The sequence below is a fragment of the Rhipicephalus microplus genome, chromosome 2 (assembly GCF_043290135.1).
Source record: "Rhipicephalus microplus isolate Deutch F79 chromosome 2, USDA_Rmic, whole genome shotgun sequence".
NCBI lineage: Eukaryota > Metazoa > Arthropoda > Arachnida > Ixodida > Ixodidae > Rhipicephalus > Rhipicephalus microplus.
This window is the reverse complement of record NC_134701.1, coordinates 145,830,436-145,855,468: the sequence shown is the minus strand read 5'-3', so window position 1 is coordinate 145,855,468 and position 25,033 is coordinate 145,830,436. Positions and strand designations below refer to the sequence as shown.

The following is a 25,033-nucleotide window of genomic DNA, read 5'->3' as shown; positions in this document are numbered from 1 at the left end:
ACCTCGAAGTACTCGAAGTACTCGAGTACTTATATACTCGAGTGATCTATATAAAGGTACAAAGTAGGCAGCGACTTATGTTTATTCGGCATGCCGTTGAATACCGGTCTAGCTTGCACTACGTTCACAGCAATCAATATGAGAGCCAGCCGTATAAAGCATGTTTTTTTACCGAGTTTATTCATGCGTCCTCAGTGAAACATGGGTTGTGAAATAATGGGTAGTGAAAAATGCCTTTATCGGCTTGAGAATTCGTATGATGGATACATGAAGAATAATAAAAGATAGAAAAGCATATAAGCACCCTTGGTAGTGCTAATAATGCAGCCACTTGTTCACTTTTTATTTTAAAGAAAAATAGTATTTTTGTTTTTTCAAAAAGATTTCGGGAATTTTCGGCTTTGTTGATTTTTTCTCGAAGCAGTGCACTTACTCTAAAAATAACATTTTCAAAGTGTTTCTCTAGAGCTCGCCTGACACGTCTGACATGTGACCCGTCTTGAGTACTGGGAGAAACGGCCAAGAAGCTTTAGTTGAATACGTTCGTGGTTCAGCGTTGCTCACCACAGAGGATGTATTTAGTGTGCATGTTTTTTGACCTATAGAATGGGCTTTATTCAAAGTGAAAAGCCTCTATGTAGACACGATGGAGGAAAAAGGGAAGCACGAAAGAACCGGCTGTTGCCATTTTGATTAGCTTTTCAACATTTACCATGTATGTAATTTTTGCTTTGTTTCTAAAATAGCGTCTCGTTTTCAATATCATCCCGCCTTTGGAACAGGATCCAATTTCATTAGGCAAACACGCATTGTAGCAGCTGGGAAGAGTACGCGTATCACGTCACCCTAACAACTTCCTCGCCGAATGTGGTTCTGCTAAGAAACGCTGACTCCACCCCTGGAACATTTAATTCCCGGCCTGGACACGTTCACTACGGTCGTTGGCGCAATGAGTGAAGGGCGGGAAATTCGCGCGTCTGTATTTGGTCTTGTTTTCACTTCCCGCCCCAAAAATTGTATTTAGTATACCTGCTTTAGCAAAATCTGAGCGGGTTGTCACTTTGCTGCCTCCTCCAATCCCTTTTTATTACACTAACTTTTAATTCTTTCAGTCAGTTTCCCACCCAACATTACCTAAGTAAACCTTACCTAACAGCAGTAAGCGAGTTTTTCCTCTTGCAAATTACCCTACCTTTCCTCTTTAACCTGCTTCTCCGTCAGGTAAACTGTCTATTGACGCTTTTAGCGGAACCGCATGACAGGACTTCACTGGGATCTAGATGCAAGAACCACAAGAATGTACTTCCGAGGGTGCATGTTCAAAATTATGGAACTTCCGAAAACACAGGAGCTTGTTCCTGAGTGGTTGTCAAAGGTGGACGCCTTGTCAGTTTTCAGGGAAATTTAAAATTGGTGTCTATTTAGAAAGACTACCAATACTTGTTGTTGTGACGTTTTTGTCATTGTTCATGTACATAGTGTGTGGGAACAGGCAATAAAACAAAAAAATGTATTGAAGATTTTTTTCAGCTGAAACCGCATCCTAGGAAATGCCCATCGGGAGGGAAAAATAGCTTGCCACTACTCAATCACACATCTTAACGCCCGAAGCGTGTTTCGGCGTCGGAGGTCTTGGCAGGCCGTCATGAATTATTTCAGAGCCTAGGTATACACATTATTTACCTTTAAATGGAGGCGGACATGAGTGTTTGAGAGGACCGTCAATAGCAGTTAGGATGCATATCAGCCAAGCAGTAAGCACTTTATTGCTGTAAATTTTTTCTCCCTTTGGTGATGTGTACGAGCAATATTCCTTTAAAGGAAAGCATATGTTTTTATTTAACCTTGTCAAGCATTCTAAATTTTCTTTCATAACGGGGAATAAGAACGCCGCGTCGAGTATATCTCGTCTGTGGTGAATTAGGCTTGACATTTGATTACTTGAGCAAACGCTCAAGTGATATTTAACTAAAAAAAACTTCATAACGTAAGAGATGTTTCGCAGCGGCGTAAATTCTGCCTGACTCCGAGACACCTTCAGTGATCCCGCATGAATGCGAAGCCAATGTACAAATTTTGTAGTGAGCATAGCACAGTTTTCTGGTCATGTTCGAGATGGCTATGGAGTTGATCCTTTGTTTAATCTATTGCAGTTGGCGCGAGTTTTTATTTTCTAAACTACAAATATAAGTCAACAAATTACTTCGATAAACTGAAGTAATCACTACCGCACACTCTCTCACTGGTTCTTTCACGAAGAGCTAAAATGCTTATTCGTTCGGTTTTATTGCGATGTTATCGCTGCCTTGTTGCCAGACGATGGTGTCACTACTATGTCGGAAATAAATTTCTAGATATTCACACTTCGATATTCATACCGCCTATGTAAAATATGACTGGGATTTTTTAATACTAACTGGCATTTCTCTAAACAAACGACAAAATATATTGACAACAGCTCCAGCGTTTCCAGTTAATTTCACGCGTGGCTTGCGCTTAACATGCAAAAATTATAGCAACCAATATGTCAGTAACAACAAGACATCACCGAAATAAAAGTTTACATGAGATATAGCCTAAAAATAACTTTTTCTATGCATAAATTTTTCGAAAATTTAGCCCGAGTCATGCAAAGTGTGAAACAGCCGAGGGAATACCTGATTGGATATTCAAAATATTCATCGTCCCTGTTCTATAACGCCAGTTAGATGAAGCTTTTTTTAGAGAAGTGTACTACAGGCGTAGTAAAACAGCATGCTCGTTGTTATGGAAGGAAGTGCCTCTCATATATTAGTGAGTGTATGCACCGACACTGGAGGCACAGATACAACCACAAAGAAGAGAATATGCTCTGATGTGCACAAAAGGCGTGATTACGCACGCTTATTTTAAAAAAAAACATTCAATAGTATAGTGTAACAGCATGGAAATGGCATCATAGTAAAAACCAGAACTCTTTGGAAGTGAAAGACGCCTGCATTAACATGCAGGCAATCAAGAAGTGGCCGTAGCGCAACATTACACTAAGGTAAATATTTTCTGTTTTTAGCGGGGACATAGGCCTCATAAAAAATGGAAAGAATATGTGACCAACTGAGCAAAACATTTTGAACAATCAAAAACGCACCATGGTAAGCTTGTCTGCTTGCCGTAAAAGTGTAAAATCTAGAGCGTGGTGCATGAAAAGCAAGCGCCCTTGCGTTGCCTCGGAGCAGGGCTAGTTCTTGGAAGATAAATGGCTTAACTTTATTAGGTTCTTCGGAACGCGCAGCTTTGTTTAAAAGTGTTTGATCCAACGAAGCGGTGGCTGAGAAGGCCACAGCTGGCTTTGAGTAGGCCGCCTCTCAAAGCTGCGTTGAGCCGGTCTGCCTGTCGGTTAGGGTGAGAAGCCGGTAGCAAAACACTAATTACGAACGAAAGAGTTCCCGAATTTTCCCAACCTTATCCTTTGGTAGACATTTTACGCGGCGAACCTCCTTAGGGTCTCAGGTTTGTCGGAGTAGTATGTCGTCGTCAAGATTCTTCATAAATAGGTATGTGGCTGAAAAATTTGGTAAAATTCATTGCTGTCACCAGTCAACATTATACATTTTATGAGCTAAAGGCTTGTCCATACTCCATAAGGCATTGTTACACTTACAGTAAAAAAATGCCAAGGTGCTCAACTTTTTTATTTAGAACTGTAGACATAAATGTGCATCTCTACTGTGAAGTCACCTATGTATTTCAAACATTAATTCTTGAAACATACGTACAAAACGAAAAAAAAAAAACGTCACAGGACCGGTGGAACAACAGCGTTCACTGCATGCCTCACCTCACCCCGAGTTTAGCGTTAGTGGGGTTAAAACAACCTTCCTCAGGTCAACCTCCATCTTATTTTTCAAGTGCCCAAGTAAGTAAGAATAAAGACTGCGAATTTTGGCATCCGTCATAATTCCAGGTAAAACTGCTCGCCACACTTCCTGAAAAAAATTGGCCTCGTATCCGCATGTTACACCGCAAATGTCGTCGAAAGACGATAGTCATGCGTCAGGAGAGAGTGAAGAAAACGTTTAACTGATGTTCCGTGGAATAAAATTAGTGAATGGTATTTTGGAGGCACTACGTTAGAGTGCCTTGATCGCGCAGGGGAGACGAACGAGCGCATCAAGTCACGTCACACGTGAGACAAGAGCGCTACCTGGCTGTTATCTTGGAAAACGGAGCGCGCGGCGTGCGCGTCCTTCTCGGAGGCGATAAGGAGTAGAACGAAAGGTGACGGGTAGGTGCCACCACTGTGTCGTCTCAGGAAAGCGTTCGAAACACTTGCCTTTTCGTGCAAGCGTTGCATCGTCAGCGCAGCGTGATAAGCGCTACGGTCTTTAGAGTTACTTATGTATGCCTTTTATAGTAAAAATACACATACAAAATATTGAAGTGTTGTTATGGTGCCTCGAATGTGCGCAATAATTGTTTTTAATTGACAATCACACAAGTATGAACGCTAAACCTTAAGCAATATCGGTGGGCGCTGCGGATGGCGTAGGCTGTTAGGAGTATCGTTTGGTGCCATTTATGGCATCGTTAAGGGTGGGCAAACGGACAATTGTACAGACAGACAGACAGACAGACAGACAGACAGACAGACAGACAGACAGACAGACAGACAGACAGAAATTTGAAGGTCCTCAAGAAAGACTATCGTCATTATTGAAGTAATATTTAAGCTCATGTAGGGTTCGTTTCATTATATCTAGGTTGAAAAACATCTTTCATAAATAGGAGTAAAGTCAATTCAATTAAATGCTGTAATATCTAAAGTTGGACGGTGTGAAATGTAGAAAACGTGACGTCATATAGCGACATGGAGCCAGCATATCGAGGAAGAGCGAGAAAAGAGCTATATTTTCTCGCTCTTTTTTTTTCACTGAAATTTCTAACCAAAAAAAAAGGAGTAGCTGAAGTAAAACGTATAAACTTCACACTCACGCAAGCAAACCAGCTAAAACAAAAAAATAGAGCCCTCTTTGTTTGCATCAAAACAGCACTCTGAAGAGCATTCAAGAGTGTTCAGGAGTTTTGCATTAAATTGCGAACTTCAATAAGGCATTGTAAACGAATCTAACTATTTGGGATGTGTACTAAGTTGTGCTTTTTTTTGTCAGCATTAAGGCGGAGATATGAGAAGGAAGGAAGGGTGAAATGGAAAGAGAAAGCTTGCTGATAACATTTAGCCCTGGGAAAGTTTTGCCAGCAGGATGTCTTAGTCTGTCATGCATGTAAAACCGGGATTCATTTCAGCGCAGTATTTGATGCAATCTTAGAAACGTTGTGAACGGAGGATGAGAAGCTCTCTGCCTCAAGAAAAGACGACAAAGACGTACCCACATGTTGAATCGTGCATGGGATGCCTGCAGAAATAAGTATTTGTGCAGCTGAGCTTCACATTTTTGCTGCCAGATGCGTCTGCGACATTCTGCAAGGGTGTTCATGAACTTACTCTCTTTTGGCCGTGTTACATATGTATATGGCATTTTGCAGCCTTCGTAATAGATTGGAAAAGTGTGATGACGTTTTTGAATTGAATGAACTTCTCTTTATTCTCAGCCAGAATTTATTGTCTGCACGTTTGCTAATGTTTTTCCTTGATTTCCGACTTCACAAAATATTTTTACTCGCGGGTATTTGTTTTGCTGTGGAAACTCGAAGACATTGTGTTTGCTCTGCAGCGCCCAAGAAACTGTTAATTTGTGCTGATGTACCAAAGAAGTACGCGTTGACATGTTATTTACTTTATTTGTTTCGAGTTTCTATTCTTTCTTCCCACGTTAATTTTAGTGTTATTGTAAACGTCGTTCATTTTGTTTTTCAGAAAACGTAGAAGTGGAGTAGCCGAAAGTGCAAGTTAAAGCTGAAGCATTCGAACAAGCTTAGAACCACTCGCATTCTGACATAAATAGGAATTACAAAGGCCGAAGGCTTGATGTTAAACATTGCCTTTGAGGCTCCAGCAACACCATTCTCAGATTCGGAGGCTTCTTTGTACCCCTGTATAGAAAGGGGCACGAAATATTTTAAGATAGCGAATATACTATATCAATATCAAGGTTATCGAGTTTACTGCAAGAGACGCGTAGTCGGCCGGCAAAAGCTGTGGGAAAAATACCTTTGCAAAAGGGGACAAATAGACAAGCAACACTATAAATGTGAAAAATAGCGTAAGAGTAATGTAAATATAGGAAAATGTTTTATAACAGGCACTCTATGGTGCTCTTCCTGATGCTGGTGCAACTCGCATGCACGTCAGCCAGAATCAAGTCAAAAAACAAAAAAATGTGCCCACGCTGTTTTCACACCTAAATAATTTTGCACCTCACAGCCTCTGTACACTAGAATTCATTATTTATAGCTTGCGGTAATGGAGCGTGACATAGCCAGCCACTGAAAAGACCAAGCCGGAAGAGAAACAGGAAGTTAATTAGGCCTCTGTAGCCACCGTTAATTGGATGAATCATTACTCAGGATATCTTCTTGTTTACTGCTTTCCTTTTAATTTAATTTCTGCCTCGTCGCTTTAATGTCTCATGACTCAGTGCAGATCAAACGGCTGCTAATTCGCCAGGGCAGCCGGCGCCAACTATAGCCGAGCTTATCTGTAAAGATAACAAATAATAACCGCGTCTGCGACATGCCAAAAAAAAGCTAAAGTAGCAGTCCTCGGTATAGTACTTCTTCTTTTTCACATTGCAAATTTGTTTTGATATACGCAATACTAATTAGCCCACCCCTCTATTTCATTCAAATAAAAGCCGTGAAAAAAAACGATAGCAGAGGGAAAGGTTGAATGAAATCACATATTATCCTAGGATATTTTGTGACTATCGCCAAGTTTTCCACAAAAAACGCAAACGCTAGTATTGAGTTGCAAACATGACAATCTCACCACAGCGAAATGAATAACGGCCTTATAGACTCGCTCAGGCTACTTATAGATCAGAACGTAGTTCTGGGACTTCGAAGATCTAATCTTGCCGCAGAATGTAGTCTCAAAAAGAAGACATTTGATAACAATCTTGTATTTCTAACACCTAACGGCGCTCCCAGTCGTATAATACCGATTTGACCAATGGAGGTGTTGATGTGCATGTATATTTGTGTCCGTGCGCGCCTGCGTGAGACGTGTCTGTGTGTAGGAAGCTATCAAGTATATTGTGGGCAAGAATGTCGGAAAGTACAGGAGCGAAGGTTACAAATTTACCGGATTATCAGGCTGTCATTACCGGTAATTGAGAGTTATCATTTCATCTAAGAAGCTTTGTTAGAATATATTTATTTATTTATTTATTAGAATACCCTCAGGGCCCGTAGGGCATTACAGAGGGGGTGGGTACAACATATATAACACACAAGAAAAAAGACAAAATAAAGAAACAAGTATCAGATGCGCAAATCAGGAAGGCAACATAAGTCAACTAAAAATGTATAAGAATTCAAGCAGATACAAGACAAAGATAGATAATGGAAACTGCGTATAGTTACAAGCATTGCTGAGAAATTGCAGTCTTGAATAACAAAGGGTCTGTTATTGATACAACGGAAGAGGGAAGGTGGTTCCAATCGGCGGCTGTTTTCGGTAAGAAGGCTGCTGAAAAGAATTTGGTGCGGCAAAACGGAATGGCAACCTTATGCTGATGATCAATGCGCGATGAGTGGTATGACGGTTGTGAAATGAGGTCTCGCTTCATTGATGGATTGTGAAAAAATATCTTATGAAAAAAATGCAGTCGCGCCAGTTTCCTCCGGACAGTTAAATTGGGTAGGTCAAGGTTAGATTTCATTTCTGATATGCTAGCAGTACGGGAATAATTAGAACAAATGAACCGAACTGAGCGGTTCTGAACAGATTCTAACGCGTTAATTAAATTTTGCTGCACGGGATCCCATATAGCGGACGCGTACTCAAGCTTTGGGCGAATTAGTGATCGGTATAATAGAATTTTGAGGGACAGCGGAGCGCGAGAAAAGTTGCGGCGTAAGTATCCTAGCGTTCGGTTAGCGTTATTACAGATGTAGGTAACATGCGTGTGCCAAGATAGATTGTTGGTAATGTAAACGCCGATTTGACCAATGGAGGTGTTGATGTGCATGTATATTTGTGTCCGTGCGCGCCTGCGTGAGACGTGTCTGTGTGTAGGAAGCTATCAAGTATATTGTGGGCAAGAATGTCGGAAAGTACAGGAGCGAAGGTTACAATATACAAAATTTCAGTAGAATCCTGGCACATTCGTGAGTTTTTATTATTATACAGAAGTATTAGTAGCCTCATGTGTCATTTTCTATTTGGGTCACGCGATGTTGACTCCAGTGATGCTCGAATTTCCCTTAATATCGTTCCTATTTACTGAAAAGGTTCAACCTTAATCGAACTCTTTGAATGAAAGCACTGGGTGAACTGTCTTTATGTGTGAGGAAATGTAAAAAAACAGTTGAATCTGGAAGACGAGCCATGAAGAGGTTCTGGTATAGCATTTTATATTTTAAGGATTAAACACAATTGAAAATTGACACAACGCGGCATCACTGTATTGGCGATCTCATTGACTGAATGCGACAATATCTTTCGTTTCTTTTTCTTGAAACACTACTTCTCGTTAAACAAAGCCCCTCTACTACTCAAGTCTTGTTCAATAACACAACATCTAGAATATAACACATCACAGACACTATATATAGCTTAATCGTCATAAATACACAAATTAACAATTCACACAATCGCATGATTATTACGAACAAATGCGGGGTTTACTGAAAGTTTCATATCGTATCACACTATGCACGCGTCCCTGCAGTGTATTGCCATAATGACTCCATGGGAGAACTAATGCAGAGCAACAATCTTATTTATGACATCACCTGCGTGTTGATTCGAAAGCGATCCTTTCTGCAACCCCACAAGTAGTATCGATCGCTTGTTAAATGTATTCAATTTAACTAATATCCCGCTTTGTACAAGCATAACTTGCCACGGCATTCTTGCAGACTATGATATGACAATAATGCCACGATCATTCCGATTTGAACGCGTTTTTTCTCCTTCGATTTCATCCATTCCTTCTAGCTCATTGCACCGCGCGCCCAGTTCGATAGTTCAATTTATTCTTGGTTTGTAAGCCAGGGGCGAAACAGATGTCTGAAAGCTTAGAGAGTGGCCCATCCAGAATCTAGGGGTGGACGCTCTAAATGTGCCTTCGCCTTGCAATCCACGATGCGGTGATTCATACTATGTTGGAGCAGCATTCGTTATAAATGAATATGTGCATCTCGATCAAGAGAAACTTCACCGCTACCTTTTTCTCCCGCGTGCGCGGCAAGAGTTTCGAAAGAAAGTGAGCTGCACGGAGATAGCCTTGGTACCAGACACTTAGGCGCTGAGTTTTCCGGAGCTGTGTGCGATGTGGTTTAGGAGCCACACTTTTAGCAAATAGAAAAGAGCGCTTCGATGGCGTCATTCCCCTATGTTTGCTCGGCACACGCAACCTTTTTTTCTTTGTGTTACCGGCAGACATGGAGAGTATGGGTCCACAGTAAAGGCGCGCTGCTGCATTGTGTCAGGTGCACATAAAATTTGAAAGATAGTTTATTTCACGAAAAGAGGCTACAGAAGCGACGCTTATATTTATTTCGACAAAAACTATGCCTTTGTTGCATAGTCTCCTTTCCTGCACTACAAAAGCAATACTAATGACTCCTTATTGAAAACTTTGCATGTTTCAACGGCAAATAAGCTCTTTTAAATTTTGTCTTAGATGTTGTTGCTAGATTCAAAGTATTTGTCGGTCTTTTACGGCCGATGATTACGTATTGCTTACTGCTTCTCCGACAAAGAAAGAACAGCGGATATCCCAGACAATGCCCATTTCGTCTGAACGTGCGACATTTAATAATAGAAGAAAGGCTCCGAAAAAAGAAAACACGGCCACTGTATTTCAAAGTAAGTATATAACAAAGCAACTGGGGCAACACAGCTGTTGTAGATAAATATTGCTGCGAGAGGGGAGAAACAGAGCTGGGTTATTTCTTCTCAACCGTAAACAAAATATTCGGTGGTGTGAATTTTTTTTGTGTGGGAGATTCTGCAATCTTCTCTTGAATTCCGCATTGCGATGAATGCAGGATTGCACTGAAGATTTCAAGACCATTTCCTTGTCTCTAACAACGCAGCTCGGCACATGCAACGCGTAATGAAAACATTCTGCTGAGACTATAACTGCGCGTATTTATCGCTGTTACTTATTGAAGTAGCGTGTGATATAAAGGCAAAGATCTTTGTAACAAATCTGTCATGTTGGTAAAGTAGGAATAAAAGATGTTCAACCCAGTTTATATTTGTTTGAACGGAAATTGATCCGGTCCACTTTGTTGGTACAGTGGTACGGTGCTAGGCTGCAGAGCCGAAAGTCGGTTTCTTGATTTCAGCCATGGTGGTTGCAATTCGGTAGAGGGGACAATGCTGGCAGTTCGCGTGCTGAGCAATATCCAACACATTGAGAAGTTCCCGATTATGGAAATTTCTAAAACCATTCTCTATGACGTGCCTCACAGTCATATGGTAGTTCTAAAAGAAAAAGAAACACTACAGAAATGCCATGTAGGCGAAGAGTGTTCTTAACGCATTTAATATTACGTGACAGAATCTAAATAACATCAAGAGTGAAAATACGTGAACTCCGCTGTGAGTTGCTAGCATAAAGCTGCCCACCCGTTAAAAATTGTGCAGCAATGCAAATGCACGGGGTATGGTTAAAAACACTGTGAAAGGGTTCTGGTCATGCTATAGAGTCGTACTCTTGAAAGCAAATCTCGAACTTCCTTCAAGTATTTTTTTTTTGTTTTTTTTTCATGGCTAAGATATAATGAGAAACACGAATAACTGTGTGATTGCTTTTAATCGGGTGATGCTCTTACTGTATAGGGCTGACACTGTCGCCTTCTTTTCGCAGAAACTTCAAGACCCGACTGAGTGACCTCATGATGGCAGGCAGCAAGCTCACCCTCCTGGTATTCTTATTCGCTGTCGTCATACTGCCGGCAGTCGTCAACTGCAGGTCCCTCTTCCAGTGAGTGGAGTTTCACATGCCCCTCCGACACACTGAATACTCCCCCTCGTTTTATCTGATAGCACTTCAATAGCGCGTGATTTTTAACGGTAACAATCAACTTCATTATTTAGTTTTTGAAGATGATAGTTCATTAAAAGCAAATGAAGGTATTCAGTACCTTTTGGCGAGTCCTACAGCCTTTGCGAGATCTCTTTGTGAGCCAGCTGCCGGTAAAGCTAATAAATTTTGCCATTACTGACAAGTAAGGTTTTATTAGTGTTTTTAACTCACCATCTACCGTGTGACATCTATGTTCTCGGATGTGCCGTAAGTGGCTGTACATAGTTTGTCACTTCGAATTGAGAACGACACTGTTTTGTGCCATGCACTGACCGTAATGGTGAATATTAAAATTTGAACATCAGCTACAGACATACCTTCCAAAAAATAAATGAAAGAAACTGCGTGAACATTCTCCTAAATAAAATACCTGCACAACTGGCCATCATTCCTCGTAACAAGCAGGTCTAGATTTATGGTTTCGCTGGATGGCTGATATCCGCCACGGAACCAAAATTGAAAAAGTGGAAGAGTTTGCAGTGGCACAAATAGAATATAACAATAGTGGAGATTTCTTGTCTCAAGATGACAACACAACTTTGAGTTTTCCCATAGTGGAGGGCTCCGAAATGTTCAGACCATTTCGTGGTTTTTCAACGTCCTCTTAAAATACGTACCCTGAATGGTTTTCAACGTACCTCATAACCACCCGTGCTCGATCATTCTCACCTCCATCGAAAAAGCGGCTGCTTTGAAACAACATACCCTAATACTACTTACAAGATTGTGGGTGTGGGCCTCTTTGTGTTCATAACTAGAAAAAGTCACCACTAAAGCGATAGGCTACAGGAAATTCGAGCTGCGTCGGTTTTCGAGCCTGCAGGTCACATTTCGAACACTCGAAGTACTTTCTGTTTGGCGCGTCACACAAACTAATGTTTTGAGTGGAGTGAATGAGCCACTTGTTCGACTTTGACTAAGCTGGATGTGGAAGGCCGCGTGCAGCAAAGCGGCAGCCTGACATGGTGCCCATGACTTTTGATTATTCGTAGCTGCTTTTGATTGAACGCTCTATTTCAAAATAATAGGCGAACTGCTCATCAATTAAGGATATGTGGAGGGGCGTAATATCCGTAGGTTTCAAAAACGTCTCCAAAAAATTTACCATAACGCAAGCAACTAAACCTCCTCAGGCGTTCGCGTTTATGCGTAAGCACGTTGAAACAGTAGAGTGCATTTGTGCACCATGTCGCACAGGAGTTGGTTTATGGAAATGAGGTCTGGTCATGTAATATTAATGAAACCATGAGAATCCAGTCAGGGAGGATGTTATTGTCTTGTGGCATGCTCTTATTGGCGTAGTCGTGCTCAGTAGGCGCCATGATTCAGCGTGTGTCCTCCGTGTTCTCAAGCTTGAAAAAGAGGTGAAGGATCGGCAGTGCTCTATTCCTAATCATCTCGATATGATGAACACTAATCCTCGTCGTCTGTCACGCGCTGCCGGTTGCGTGCCCTTCTGCGAAGTCTAAAGCACCATGAAATAGCCGCAGACGCGAGAAAATGTTGATCGTCGATAAATCCCTCCTCAAGGATAGGATCATCTGCTGCAAATAGAAGTAGTGAAAGGCATTCACTAAATGATATTGCTTAACTAACGCAGGGGACGCCTGAGCTATGAAAGCACTACGGAAACTGCGTAACGATGCACATAACAGGCAGCTTGGAGCTCTAATCAGAACTGCGTACAAGGTCATTCAACAGCGGCTGCCACCAATCTATAAATCTGGTGGATTTTTGAGCACGTATGAAAAAGAAAAGCTGAATAAAACTACGTAAGGCTCCAGTTTGCCCGGAAATGCACGAATCTGTTTTGTCTTAACTTGTGGGCTAGTTGATTGGTCATTTTTAGTCAGGAAACAGTGCGGTAAAAACTATGACAAGACATAGGAAATAGCAATACAACGCACGAAGCGTCGGAATGCTGATTGAAGATTTTGTTTTTCAATTTGCCAACGCATCACATGACCAGCAGTTTATAATGTTGCTAATGTTACGGGACACTGCCTTGAACGTGGCTCGCAACTACTAACTTTTACAGCTCACATTTAATATAATGCCCAATGCACGAAGAATACGTTAGCAAGGCCGTCTATATCTATTGTTCATAAATTATTTCGCTCATTGTCATATATTCAACTAGAGATTTACACAGTGTATGCTAGAATAACATTTTTAGCAATACCTCATGGCACAGATATTTGCTAAGAACCACACGTGGTGGCTCCGTGATAACTCTGCTAGGGTGATGACCCGCAAGCAATAGGTATCAGTTTTGAGTCGTGCCATGCTGGTCTCATTTCTGTCGAGGTCTCATTTCTTCGTCAGTAAACGTTCAATAAATCTAAATAGCTGAAGTTGTCCAGTGGCCTTTATTACTCCGTTTCTCACACAAAATGAGTGGGTGTAGCATGTCGACCTGAAAAACAACCAGCCAGCCAGCAAGAATGTTGGCAAACAGTGGTCCAAGAACGCGTGTCCAAGACAGTGATATTTGTTCCAACAATTCAACTCTGATTAAAATAACACGTGCTACCTCTAAACAGGGCTCTGCGTTAGAATAGATGTTGCACTTTATATGTGCGTTTGTTTGCTGTGCGTTCGTGCGTATATGTGCATTTCTACGTAACGAGCTATCTGCTTTGTATTTGTCAAAGGTAAATGATCAATAGCCTGTAGAGATTAAAGATTTCGTCCCAAGCACGTGGGTCTCTCGCCCTTTCAATAAATTTTACTTATTTTAAGTTATTATCCTCTCGTCGTGGAAATACAAGGGGCTCGCATAAACTAGATCAGCTTACGTCTAATGTAGTGCGATTCTGTAATTTCCAACAGTATTTTTAATACACCATCAATGTAGCGAACATTGCGACAATAATATACTAAGGAGCATCTAGTTAATATTTCCACCACCATCTTACAACTCTAATTTACTTTGAATTAGTGTTCTTTGCTATGAGTAAGAGGCAAGCTTATAGTTATTGAATATTTCGTCATTCTTCAAATTGTGCACTGTGCTCAGACGCAGGCATTATACCTACGCGCAGGTGCTTGCGTGGCAATGGTTCTTGCGCGACAGCACTAAACTATTTGCCGCAGATACCATGGCATTGACGGTGCTTTCAGTAGCGCAATCGGCGTCGTTGGCAGGGGGAAAATAGTCAACGTTGTCCGAGAGAAAAAAGATATCAAGTGAGATGCAGATAAATAATGGAAATCTTGCGTTTCTGTGGTAACCGAGCTATTGCTTTCTGTGTATAAGATGGGTGTTTTATGACAGAGCAATGCCGACGCTTGAAACATTTCGTGCAGTTGCTGAGGTCACCACCCATCGCAATTTGTAGATGTTGCAGTTTTCTTTGCCTAACCCAGAGCTTGAAGAAAAGTTTTTATAATGCCATGTAGTATAAAAATAGGTAACAGACGTTGAAAAACAAATGAACATCATGCCTTTGTCATATCACATGGTGCACAGTCATGCGGAGAAAATGCAATGGGTTTAATATAAGAAACACGTGCAACCAACTTTATGAAAGGAAAGAGTTAGAGGTCCTCTCTGTTCGCTGAATAGTCGTATCACAAGTGAGAAGTGTGCCGCCACCGGCAGCGCGAGTCATTTCTCCGAGGGTGTGCGAAACGGAGATGAGCTTCTGCGCTTCGGAGGTGTCCTTCCGAAAGCGGGAAGCTGCGGGTCGTAAATGATTCGCATGAGCACACGCCCTTGTCGACGACGCTGCGAGGCGAAGTACCCGGCTATTACACCACCCTGCTCTGTATTTCGTTCCCCCGTGCATCACGCACATCAGCCGCAGATGACCACGTATACCCGTGCCAGTGCCATCAAGGTCTCGCCAGCCGCCAGCTTTCAGTACAGTGGCATAGTGGTGGTGACACCGCTAACGTGGCACAAAGTTACGACGTAATGAAAGAGGCGATGCATTTTTGAAACGCGCGACCATGCGGTCGGTCGTTATTGGTAAAAAAAAGTGGAACGGGTGTTGTAACCGTGCCACTTAGGGCATCCGATTTTCACTGCCTCTACAGAGGTTGTACGTAGGAGTTATGGTGAATCTGACACCACAGCATTTTCTATGGAAATACATAATAGATTATCAACGACATTGGCGTGTGTGAACTGTTGTAGTTGGTCAAATGACGCACCCTATTATTTCCTCGTCACTGGCGTGTATCGCTCAAGCGTATTCACATAAAAGCTCAGTGGTATCTCCTGAACGCTGGTCACATGTTCGCTTAGTAAAAATTTTGATTCTTTTAGTTTTGCGTTCAATGTACTTCGCAATCTGGACGCCATAAAATTGCTGCGAAATAACCAGTACGCCTAATCATATGTAGGCTGTATGGTAAGCCATTCCTATGAATCACAATACTGCCATGCACCCAACTGTAGGACAAAACTACAATAAAAGTGTTTAAAATTCCGAGAAGGCTGAGCTTAACTGGCGATCTTAAATTCGTCTTTGTCTGGGGATCGCAGTATTGATAGAGGCGTAACACTCTGTCAGCGCTATATGAGCTACCAAGGTGGTTTAATGGTGCGTCGCATTTCAACCAGTATTAGCACCTCAATGAAAAGCTTTCACTATGAAGTCCCGGCAAATATATTGCCAAATATCACCTCTTCATGCATACGAGTACGCTATAGTGTCAAGAGCAACAAGGCAGAAAAAGCACAGCAGCAATGCAAGCTTATCCGGGCACTATCGCCCTATCGTGATGAAGCACTTCTCACTCGTATTCCTAAGATGTAGGACAAGCCATCATCACTAATTAGCTCATATTAAGACAGACACATCCGCACTACGCTCGCTGAGTAGTTCTATTCATTTCTTCTCTGTGAACTCGCGCAGGAAAATTAATGCATTTATAAAACCTACTCGAACAATTATGTCTCATTTCGAATGCATAATTACTTTTAAATGAGAAACATTGTCTCCACCTTTTGTTTCCACGTTCACTTAGTGGGAACACACGTTCTGGCCTATGGGGCTGACCCAAAAATAGTGCATAATTTGCTATGGCACAATGTGCAAATTGACTCCGCCTTACCACTCCGTCAAATCTTCGACCAATAGTGGACAGTGGTAACATGTGTCGACATGTATAGCTTGACAGGCGTTTCTGGTAATTCTGTATTGATTGTTAAAACGTTGATCCCCATCGTGCAGAGGTATGTGCCTAAGACGAATAGTTTTTTTGCAATTAAACTTTCACAATACAAGCAAGTCTGAGAAACATAATTATTTGTGCTGTAAATAAAAATGTTTGCAAGAGAGAAAGAAGAAGCCAGACCCAATGGGTAAATAAATGCAGATGAGAATTTGGAACTCACAAATAATTGACTACCCTACAGCGGAAAGGCTGGACGAGAAAAATAAGTTTTATTCACAGAATGTATGAGAAAATGTGGTCTTTGTTAAATGAAAAGACAAATTTTGGGCGCTATTATGGATGAGATGGTAGAGGCGCACGGGTGTTGCCGCCGACGCAACAACTGTTCTGTGCTGCAGACCAACGACAGGCAGCAGTCCCGTAGCAAGGTGAATGATTTAGAGGGAAAGCTCCTTTGAGATCGCCACAGGCGTCATGTGTGTGGAGTATTTATCCGCCGCCGCCTTTGTTCGTAACCACTATTGCACAAAAACACAGTAAATAAAAAAAACACTGATGACACTACGGCATTTAGACCCCGGTCCCCTGCTTGCCAGCCCAGTACTCTACCACTGATCCACGCCGGTGCTTCTTTTCTTTGATGCATGAAAATAATCTAATCAAATGTTGTTATACACACACACACACACACACACACACACACACACACGCACACACACACACACACACACACACACACACACATATATATATATATATATATATATATATATATATATATATATGCAATCATCATCATCATCATCATCATCAGTCTGGCTACATCTACTGCAGGACAAAGGCCTCCCCCATGTTCCGCGAGTCAACTCAACTCAGTCCTCTGCTTGCTGCTGCTAATTTATACCCGCAAACTTCTCAATTTCATCTGCCCCCCTAACCTTCTGTCTCCCCCTAACCCACTCGCCTTCTTTGCGAATCCCGTTAGTTACCCTTAATGACCAGTGGTTTCCTGTCTACGCTCTACATGCCCGGATATATGCAATATATCGTTTCAAAATTATGCTCATACATTGATATGCATTCGTGCGCTAAATGCAATTTGGTACAGTCCTTCGAACCTTTGAAAGTCCGCTAATTAAACACACATGTCCAGAAGTGTAAGCCACTCCTCAACTGTGTTGAAAGTCTCAACAACAGCACGCCCATTAATTGGCTGCTTCTTTTCGAAAAACCGACTTTGTCGAGTGAGGTGGCTTGGTATGCTTGTCCATCATGTGATCTCCATAATAATTAAAGACCCAATAACATCAACAGGTCATATAGCGCATTACTGTTAATGATCTTTTTGAACGGTAAAAACGCAACATGTAGCATAAGGTGCAACAGCAAACTCTTTTCTGATGGTTTTATTGAGAATGTACCAGAGATGACACGCATTATGGCAATGAATAAAACAATGCTTGATTGTTTCAGGCTCGTTTCAGCTTGCGTAATTTAGAGACCAGTGCACGTATATACATTTTTCATGAAGATACGTGTTTACTGGTAATGTGGTGGTGTGTAGCCTAAAGGAAAACGTTTCAGCTCCTGGCGATATACATATTTACGCGCACGGTAGAACACATCATGAACATTTCGAGATAAACACTATTGTCGGTAAAGAGGTTCAAGTAAAAGGGTGCTGCCAAATGGAGCAGTGAGTGTCGTTCTGTATACACTTCACAGATACTTTAAAATAAATCTGGCTTTCAAGAACTGCATAGCCTCAACAGTTTCTCTCAAGAAACCCCATGGTTGCGAGTTTTCATCACTTCTTGTCGTGCCAAAAAAAAAAAGGGAGGTGGTAAACAAGTCTTTTTAGGATAACGGTCAGAATAAATGGGTGACACATTCTTAAGGATAAAAAATCGTATCACCAGTTGTGGTACAAACAGACGCACAAAATTTAAGCCCCCCCCCCCTCCTCCTGCGTATCTTCGCATAGCTTTCATAAAGACCTCTAAATGAAGCAGCTGAATATCTTGTGAAATGCCTGGATATATACGCAAGAGCAATGCAATACTTGTAGAATGTAGACACGCTTTATTGCAAGAAAGAGGTTGCGTGCCTTAGTTCTCGAAAAAATGGAAAGATGTCGTCCTTGCCGAGTTGACACCTGTCGGCGGATAGTGGTGATAACGGACATCTAGTAAGAACCACTGTTATGGTGGTTATCAAAAATCACAGCAAGTAGGCGTACCGGGGCTCCATGCCTATGAATATTTGCAAAAACTAAGGGAGTTAGTGCCCAGGTGCCCAGCCAGAATCCTCTGGTTTTGTAAAAAAAATGATATTTGCTCCAGAAATTTCTCAAAAACGCATAGTAGTGTTTACTGTTTCCTTAACACTCATTGTCCATGCAGAGGAAGGTAATGTTATCTGCGTAGGCTAGAACATTAATTTACTTTTCTTCGTATCTATGTTCTCTAATAACTTAATTAGGCAGTACACTAAAACAAAGTGGTTCCACGAATACAAAAAGTAAAGTAGAAAGCAGACACCACTGACGGAGTGATGAATTTGCCAATACCTGAAAGAGTGTGATTCACAATTATTTTTGTAAAATTTTTGTAACATATTATAATGCCATTGTATCGTACATCTCTTAACTGGAGATGTATTAGCAGTCGAAACAAAAAAAAAAGATCCTGTCATACCTTACGAAAAGCCTTAGCAAGGTCAATCTGAAAAAGAGCTACCTGATTCATGCTATCGTCAATACACTCAAAAACTATCACTACATAGGTATTCGTCTTTATAGAGCGGCCTCTTATTCCACATGTGTAATGGCCGCCTACATATTTACTATTCATTGTTTGCATCCTGTTTGTGAGGATTTCAGCAAATATCTTATAATCAATGTACAAAACAAAATAGGACTATATCCAGTTACTATTTTTAAAACGGCATGGTGACTACTTTTTGGGGTCAAAATGGTATCGCCCTGACAAAAGAAAGGATGATGTTTCCAAAGTTCACTGGCCCCTTTAAAAAGTGTTTAAGGAAAGAAATGTGAAGTTCTTGAACTGTCATGTTAAACTCCGTGCCAAGGCCATTTGGGCCTGAAGTTTCGTACCTCTGCAAAGTTTTGATTGCAATCTTAATTCCTTCCTTCTTTATCGGTCCATCAACGGTGAGCCGTTCATCCTCCTGTATGTATGACATTAAAGTACTGAATCGTTAAGCTTTTCACCAATGTGGCTGTTGATTCTTGTGTGTCGTTGCAAATGGAGCCATTTGACACAAGTTGTAATATATTTTTGCATAATGCGTGTCACTTTTCATCCTCAAAAGCTCTTTTTGTGGGCTCATCATCACTGAATCAAATTACACGACAACGAATCATTGCTACTCCCTATGCTTCTGTATCATGCTTACGCGTTTGTGGTCCAACTATATTTATTTCATCCCCGTACAGCCCTGGCTCTTGGCTTTGATAAGCAAGCAGCTTGTAAGAAGTTGCTGTAATGTGAGTAATAAAGCAATTTATAACGGAAAAGGAAACAACCAAGGGCCACATAATGAGAAATATGTAACGACTGGGGCGTTCATTGCTTCAACCCCTTACAAAAGCTTCATCTTGTCCACCCAATAACTATGGCGCATACTCACTGTGTAGGATTTTGGGGTCACAAAAGCTTTTGGCATCATGTTTCTTCATCGTCAGCAACAGCACAAAAAATTGCACCACGCTCCTTGCAAGGGTTGCAGCCGGTACTACGCTACTGCAATAATGACGAAGGATGGGATAGTGAATGCCTGCCTACTACACAATTATTATTTAGGTAGTGGGTACCCTGCAAGTGTGCTTGCAGCAGCTACCCTAAGAATGATAAAACAAGGGATCTGAAAAGCCACTTTTGCAGCTTTCGCTATGGCAGTGTTGCGCGTTTCGCGCAGGCCTAACGGTTAGTTTGATCGCTACACGAAGATCAAGCGTTCAGTTATATTGCCTAGTCCCAGCCGAAATGAAAGTTTTTACAATACTCTCTATATCTTCTTATCGAGCAGTCGCGACCGGCGCAGTGGTATCTCTGACCAGCGGCTGGCTGAACTCGAGACCCTGGCTGGGCTCAAGTCCCTGCGGCACCGGCTCAAGGGCATCACGTTCCCAGTTGCCTACGGACTCGTCGATCCAAACAAAATGTGAGTATCTGCATTGTTGCCTACTATGCATTTTATTGCGACTACTTTTTTTTTACTATTTACTATTTCAAGGACATCGATTATAATGGCTTACATAAACCAAGAAATTTTACGTTTGAGGACGTAAAACTTTCTCAGTCCTACCAAAATAACTTTGGGGAACCTTCTGAATCGTACGCCAAGCAGTGGAATAATAACAATCATCTAAAGCAGAAATTACTTGTTTTTACACAAATACATAGTACAAGTGGCGACAGTGTTTGGGTTACTCTAAGCAGTAAGTAGTAATGTGATCGCCATGGTGATTATCTTACTATCGCTGCAGTGATCACTGACCATAATTAGTGGAATCTCATGAATACGTCATACGATGCGTCTTTGCAAGAACCTAAGAATTCATAAAGAAATTAAGCTCGAATTAGATACTCTAAAATTGCAAAAAACCGTTCACTTTATTAGTTTACACCTTTTTTATCAGGACTGCAATGAACAGCAACACAGAAAAGCCATCATTCCAGCTGCATGGCCCATTTCCTCCAACTGCATTAAATGAAATTACGAACAGTGAACTTCTCGTGAAGGCTTTCACTATGAACGAGGGTGAGAACAGGTGAAACGATCGTTTTCTTAGTGAGCAACGACATATCGACAAGTAATGAAGACAAGGAAGAAACAGGGGAAATTATAGGAAGTTTTTTAACTATAGTGTAGTAACTACAAGATGAAAAATGAAAACAAAAGTGAGCGAAAATAATACTTGCCGCTCATAGAAAACAAACCTACACGTTACGCTGTACATATTGCATGCAGGTATTCTTTGTGGTGACCATTAAGCTTTTTGTGGTAACAGTAGCACAAAGGTGACGGCTACGCTGGCCTTATTAGCTTTTGCTATCTGTCTCGCACAGCGGCAAGAGGAAGCGATCCTTCGAGTCACAAGAGGAGTCCCAGCAGCCGCAGCAGCAATCCCAGAGCGATCGCCAAGCAGGCGCCACCGACGCGTCTTCGTCGTCATCGCTTTATCAGAATATTGTGGACGACGCCGCCCTCGAGGACTACCTGACCGGTCTGCCGACCCCCGACGTGACGGCGCAGAGGGTCCGCTCACCCGACCAACTCCTCAGGATATAGAAGGGCATCCAACAGCCTTCGTTAAATTATCCTTTCCTGTTAGGCATCCACATTCAACGAAGCCTGTGTTCTGTGCTCCCTCTTTCACAAAACGATGCTCCCTTGTCGTACACCACTCGTGAGCTATTCGTTCGGCGGTGATGCTGACGATTACGCAATAGTGGCTATAATTTGGGGTGTCTAATGTACTGAGACCAAATGCGCAATATGAAAAAAAATCTGAACACACTCCAATGAGAAATGTTTACGCAGCCCGACTCCACAGCTACTTCTGAACAAAAGAAAAAAAACAACTGCGGGGTTTTTAGGAAACCTGAAGGTGGCACTGATGGTGAATGAAAATGTACCAGATAAAGTGTATTTAACGCTGTCACATACACATGAAACGCCATGACAGCTTGACTCAATCATTGTGTTTCCTCAGACGAAAGCACAGTCGATCACGCTTGTTTTAAAAATTTGCGAGCCCGCTGCGCTACTAGCATCCATTTATTTTGCCACGATGCTTTGTTTCGTGCCCATTTTATATTGTATATTCATTTTGATAACCTGAAATATTAGATGACTTGTCCTACTGTGCTTAAAGCGCCTTCAATACTGCCGACAATGTGACCAATCAATGAGATTAGGTGAAGTTATGCCTGCAAGGCTGAAAATATATCGTTGCGGGGGTGGCGCAGTGTTGACTGCAGAAGCTGCGCTGAGAGAGTCAAGGCCGCTGCCACGAATAGATAAGTAAATATTCAATGTATTGCATCGATAAGAACACTGATGAATTCTAGCTAGCCAGCAAGAAATAGATTTACTTATAATACTATCAAATGCCAAAGCATACGAAGCAATAACGTAGAACATCTGCACATGGTCAGCAGTTATGAGTACATCAGAACGTGCATTTTAGGTTTTAAGCAGGTGCCAAAAAATATTGAACAGGAGCAGTAGTGTCTTTTTTCATTCGCATTCACAACTGGTATCAGTCATTATCACCGAGGTTAGGATTTTTCGACGTTCGTAGGTTGCAGCTCCTGTCTAGTTCATCACAGCTCTCAGAAAGAGTACCCCATAGCCAATTCTGCTATTCGCGAGAGCGTTCAAGACGTCGCAGGTACATTTAGATCAATAGCAAATTTTTTAGGTTAAATGGTCAAGGGAAACTCTAAGAAACACTCAGTCAGCCCCCAAGAAAATAAACTGTATAGAATAAAAATGACACATGAGATTGGTGGTTACATCTTGTCTATGTAATGATGAACATGACTTGGTGAAAGTGCCGAATACTTCCGTATTCAACAAATATTTGTGTTGAAATGTTTTCGGACACGCAACTGCCTGACAAAGCGTAACGTTTCGCAGATAGGCTTATCCTCCTTGGAAATGGCCACGTGATTGGTCAGTGAAAGCGGTGTCTACTTTATTTTATTCAGAAGTGTTACGTGTGTTTAAAAAACACCCTCAGCATAGCTAAATTCTGTACATCGCTGACACGAGCACAATATCGGCGCATGGCGCACCATTAAATTTAGTGAATAAAACTGTTTTATTAATTCCCAGCCTATGTAGCCTCAGCAATAGACTCTTGCTTATCAAGGCGGCTTCGCGCGATGAACCATTTAACAAAAAACGCAAAGCAAACAAAGGGAATGTTTGCTAACGCCTACAAAAATGTGCAGTGCGTTGCTTTTCAAACTGTAGTCTGCATTTATTGAGAACCCACGCTGCTACTATGTTACACATGAATCGTTTTATTTCAGGTGACTCTCTGTCAATGCGTGCAGTTAGTGAATTGAAAACATGCTTTCATGTAAATGTTCCACTGCAAACACTCTGTTCATGTATCATCGATTCCTTTGTACCGGATACCAATGGTGTTATCTCGGTGTTGAGCTGAACGTGTGATGTTTCGAAGTTGTATTTATTGAAATTAAGTTGAGCTAATTGCTTGAAATTTGTGGAGCTCTTCATTTTCGAGCGACCCATCAAAACACTTTAGCAGCTACTAACATCAATTATAGATGTCAGCGCGCGACGTCGGAAATGACGGTATACAATACTGGCTGTCAACCCAAAAAATATTATCTGTTCATCCGCCAACATGTTTTTCCTCATGTAGTGGTGCCTGCGTCTTTCATTTATTTACATATATAGTTAAAGAATTGTTTCATTGTATTATATACATGATGTTGCCTGTTAACGCATATATTTTAGTGTTGCATACAGTTCTTCTTCGCTGCATTTTGTAAATATGGGTAAATATCTTTAGAGATTTCTGCTCAGTACTTGTGCTGATTAGGTTCTGTGTCGCAAAAATAAAAACGTACTGTTCGTCTGTTGGAACCGAGGTATAAGCCTGTTTCCTTGTCTCTGTATTTTACGTGTACCTACAGTTACTGAGGCATAAAAGTGGTTCTACATTTGCTTGAACACTGGAGGCTTCTTTATCCCAAGCCGCCTATCTTATATGACATAGCAAAGTATACGTTATTTTCGTTTCTTTCCATGGGTACCAGATATGCAATAGAACTTCTTAGAGTGACATACAGCTATCCACTAAACTGACTAACAGTTTGTTACGCCCTACCTGCTGGGGTGAAAAATTCACAAAGTGGTCGGCATGATTGTCGTACCAACTGGAACACCTATCTCTTTACAGGGCATCCAACAGGTAATGCTTGAGCGTCTACTCTGAGATTGGCAAGCTATAACGCATGAACATGCAAACCTCGAGGAACGTTGTATTCCTGCACAAAAGTGAACTTGAAATTCCTCGACTTGACAGTATTTTTCAAACAGTTGTCCTGCGAATTTAGTTCAGTTTCATCTGTTTATCGCTACATTTATCATTTCTGTTCGCCAGTGCGTAAGGTACTGAATTCGCAAAATCATATCTTGGTTGCTCTAAAAAGATGAGACGCCTCATATCTACAGTCCATTAGGGAACACAGCGCTGTGTCTACAATGATATTGATACTTATGTACTTCCCCTCCTTGCCTTCTCTCTCTCTCTTCTACAACGGTTGGACACTCTAAGAATACACTAATTGCAGTCTTACTTTGGGTAATTGTTTCTATTTTCTTTATGCTCTACGCATGTATGAATATTTCTGCCAGTAAGCATAGCTAAAAGCTTTTTTATTTTTTAGTTTCCCTAACAAAATTCGCAAGGCTTCATCTATTTCAGGCGGTTCCTTATACGTGCTATAATTTTGACATTTGTTGACATCATTTGTGCTTTCTTGACATTACAGGCGCCGCTATAAATATATGATTCCTTGGAAGTGTGAAACACTAGCGTTCGTTTACATGTAATAATTGTTGTGTCGTTACCACACTTTATAACTATGCCATTAACACTTGGCCTTTTCGTCTATCAACACCATCACATCACGATA

The 25,033-nt window shown here is 41.4% G+C and overlaps 1 protein-coding gene across 2 annotated transcripts in view; it reads left to right on the top strand.

Annotated features, from left to right (window-relative positions):
* The window catches only part of LOC119170682 (uncharacterized), a 91,116-nt gene extending 67,138 nt beyond the window's left edge, over positions 1-23,978 (top strand). For both annotated transcript variants that reach the window (XM_037421912.2, XM_075886900.1), the window contains exons 2-4: positions 10,983-11,099; positions 20,379-20,513; positions 21,422-23,978. In XM_037421912.2, coding sequence (XP_037277809.1) covers positions 11,011-11,099; positions 20,379-20,513; positions 21,422-21,644 — 447 coding nt within the window. In that variant the 5' untranslated portion in view covers positions 10,983-11,010 and the 3' untranslated portion in view covers positions 21,645-23,978. The remainder of the gene's footprint in view (positions 1-10,982; positions 11,100-20,378; positions 20,514-21,421) is intronic.
* The last annotated feature ends 1,055 nt before the right edge of the window (positions 23,979-25,033 follow it).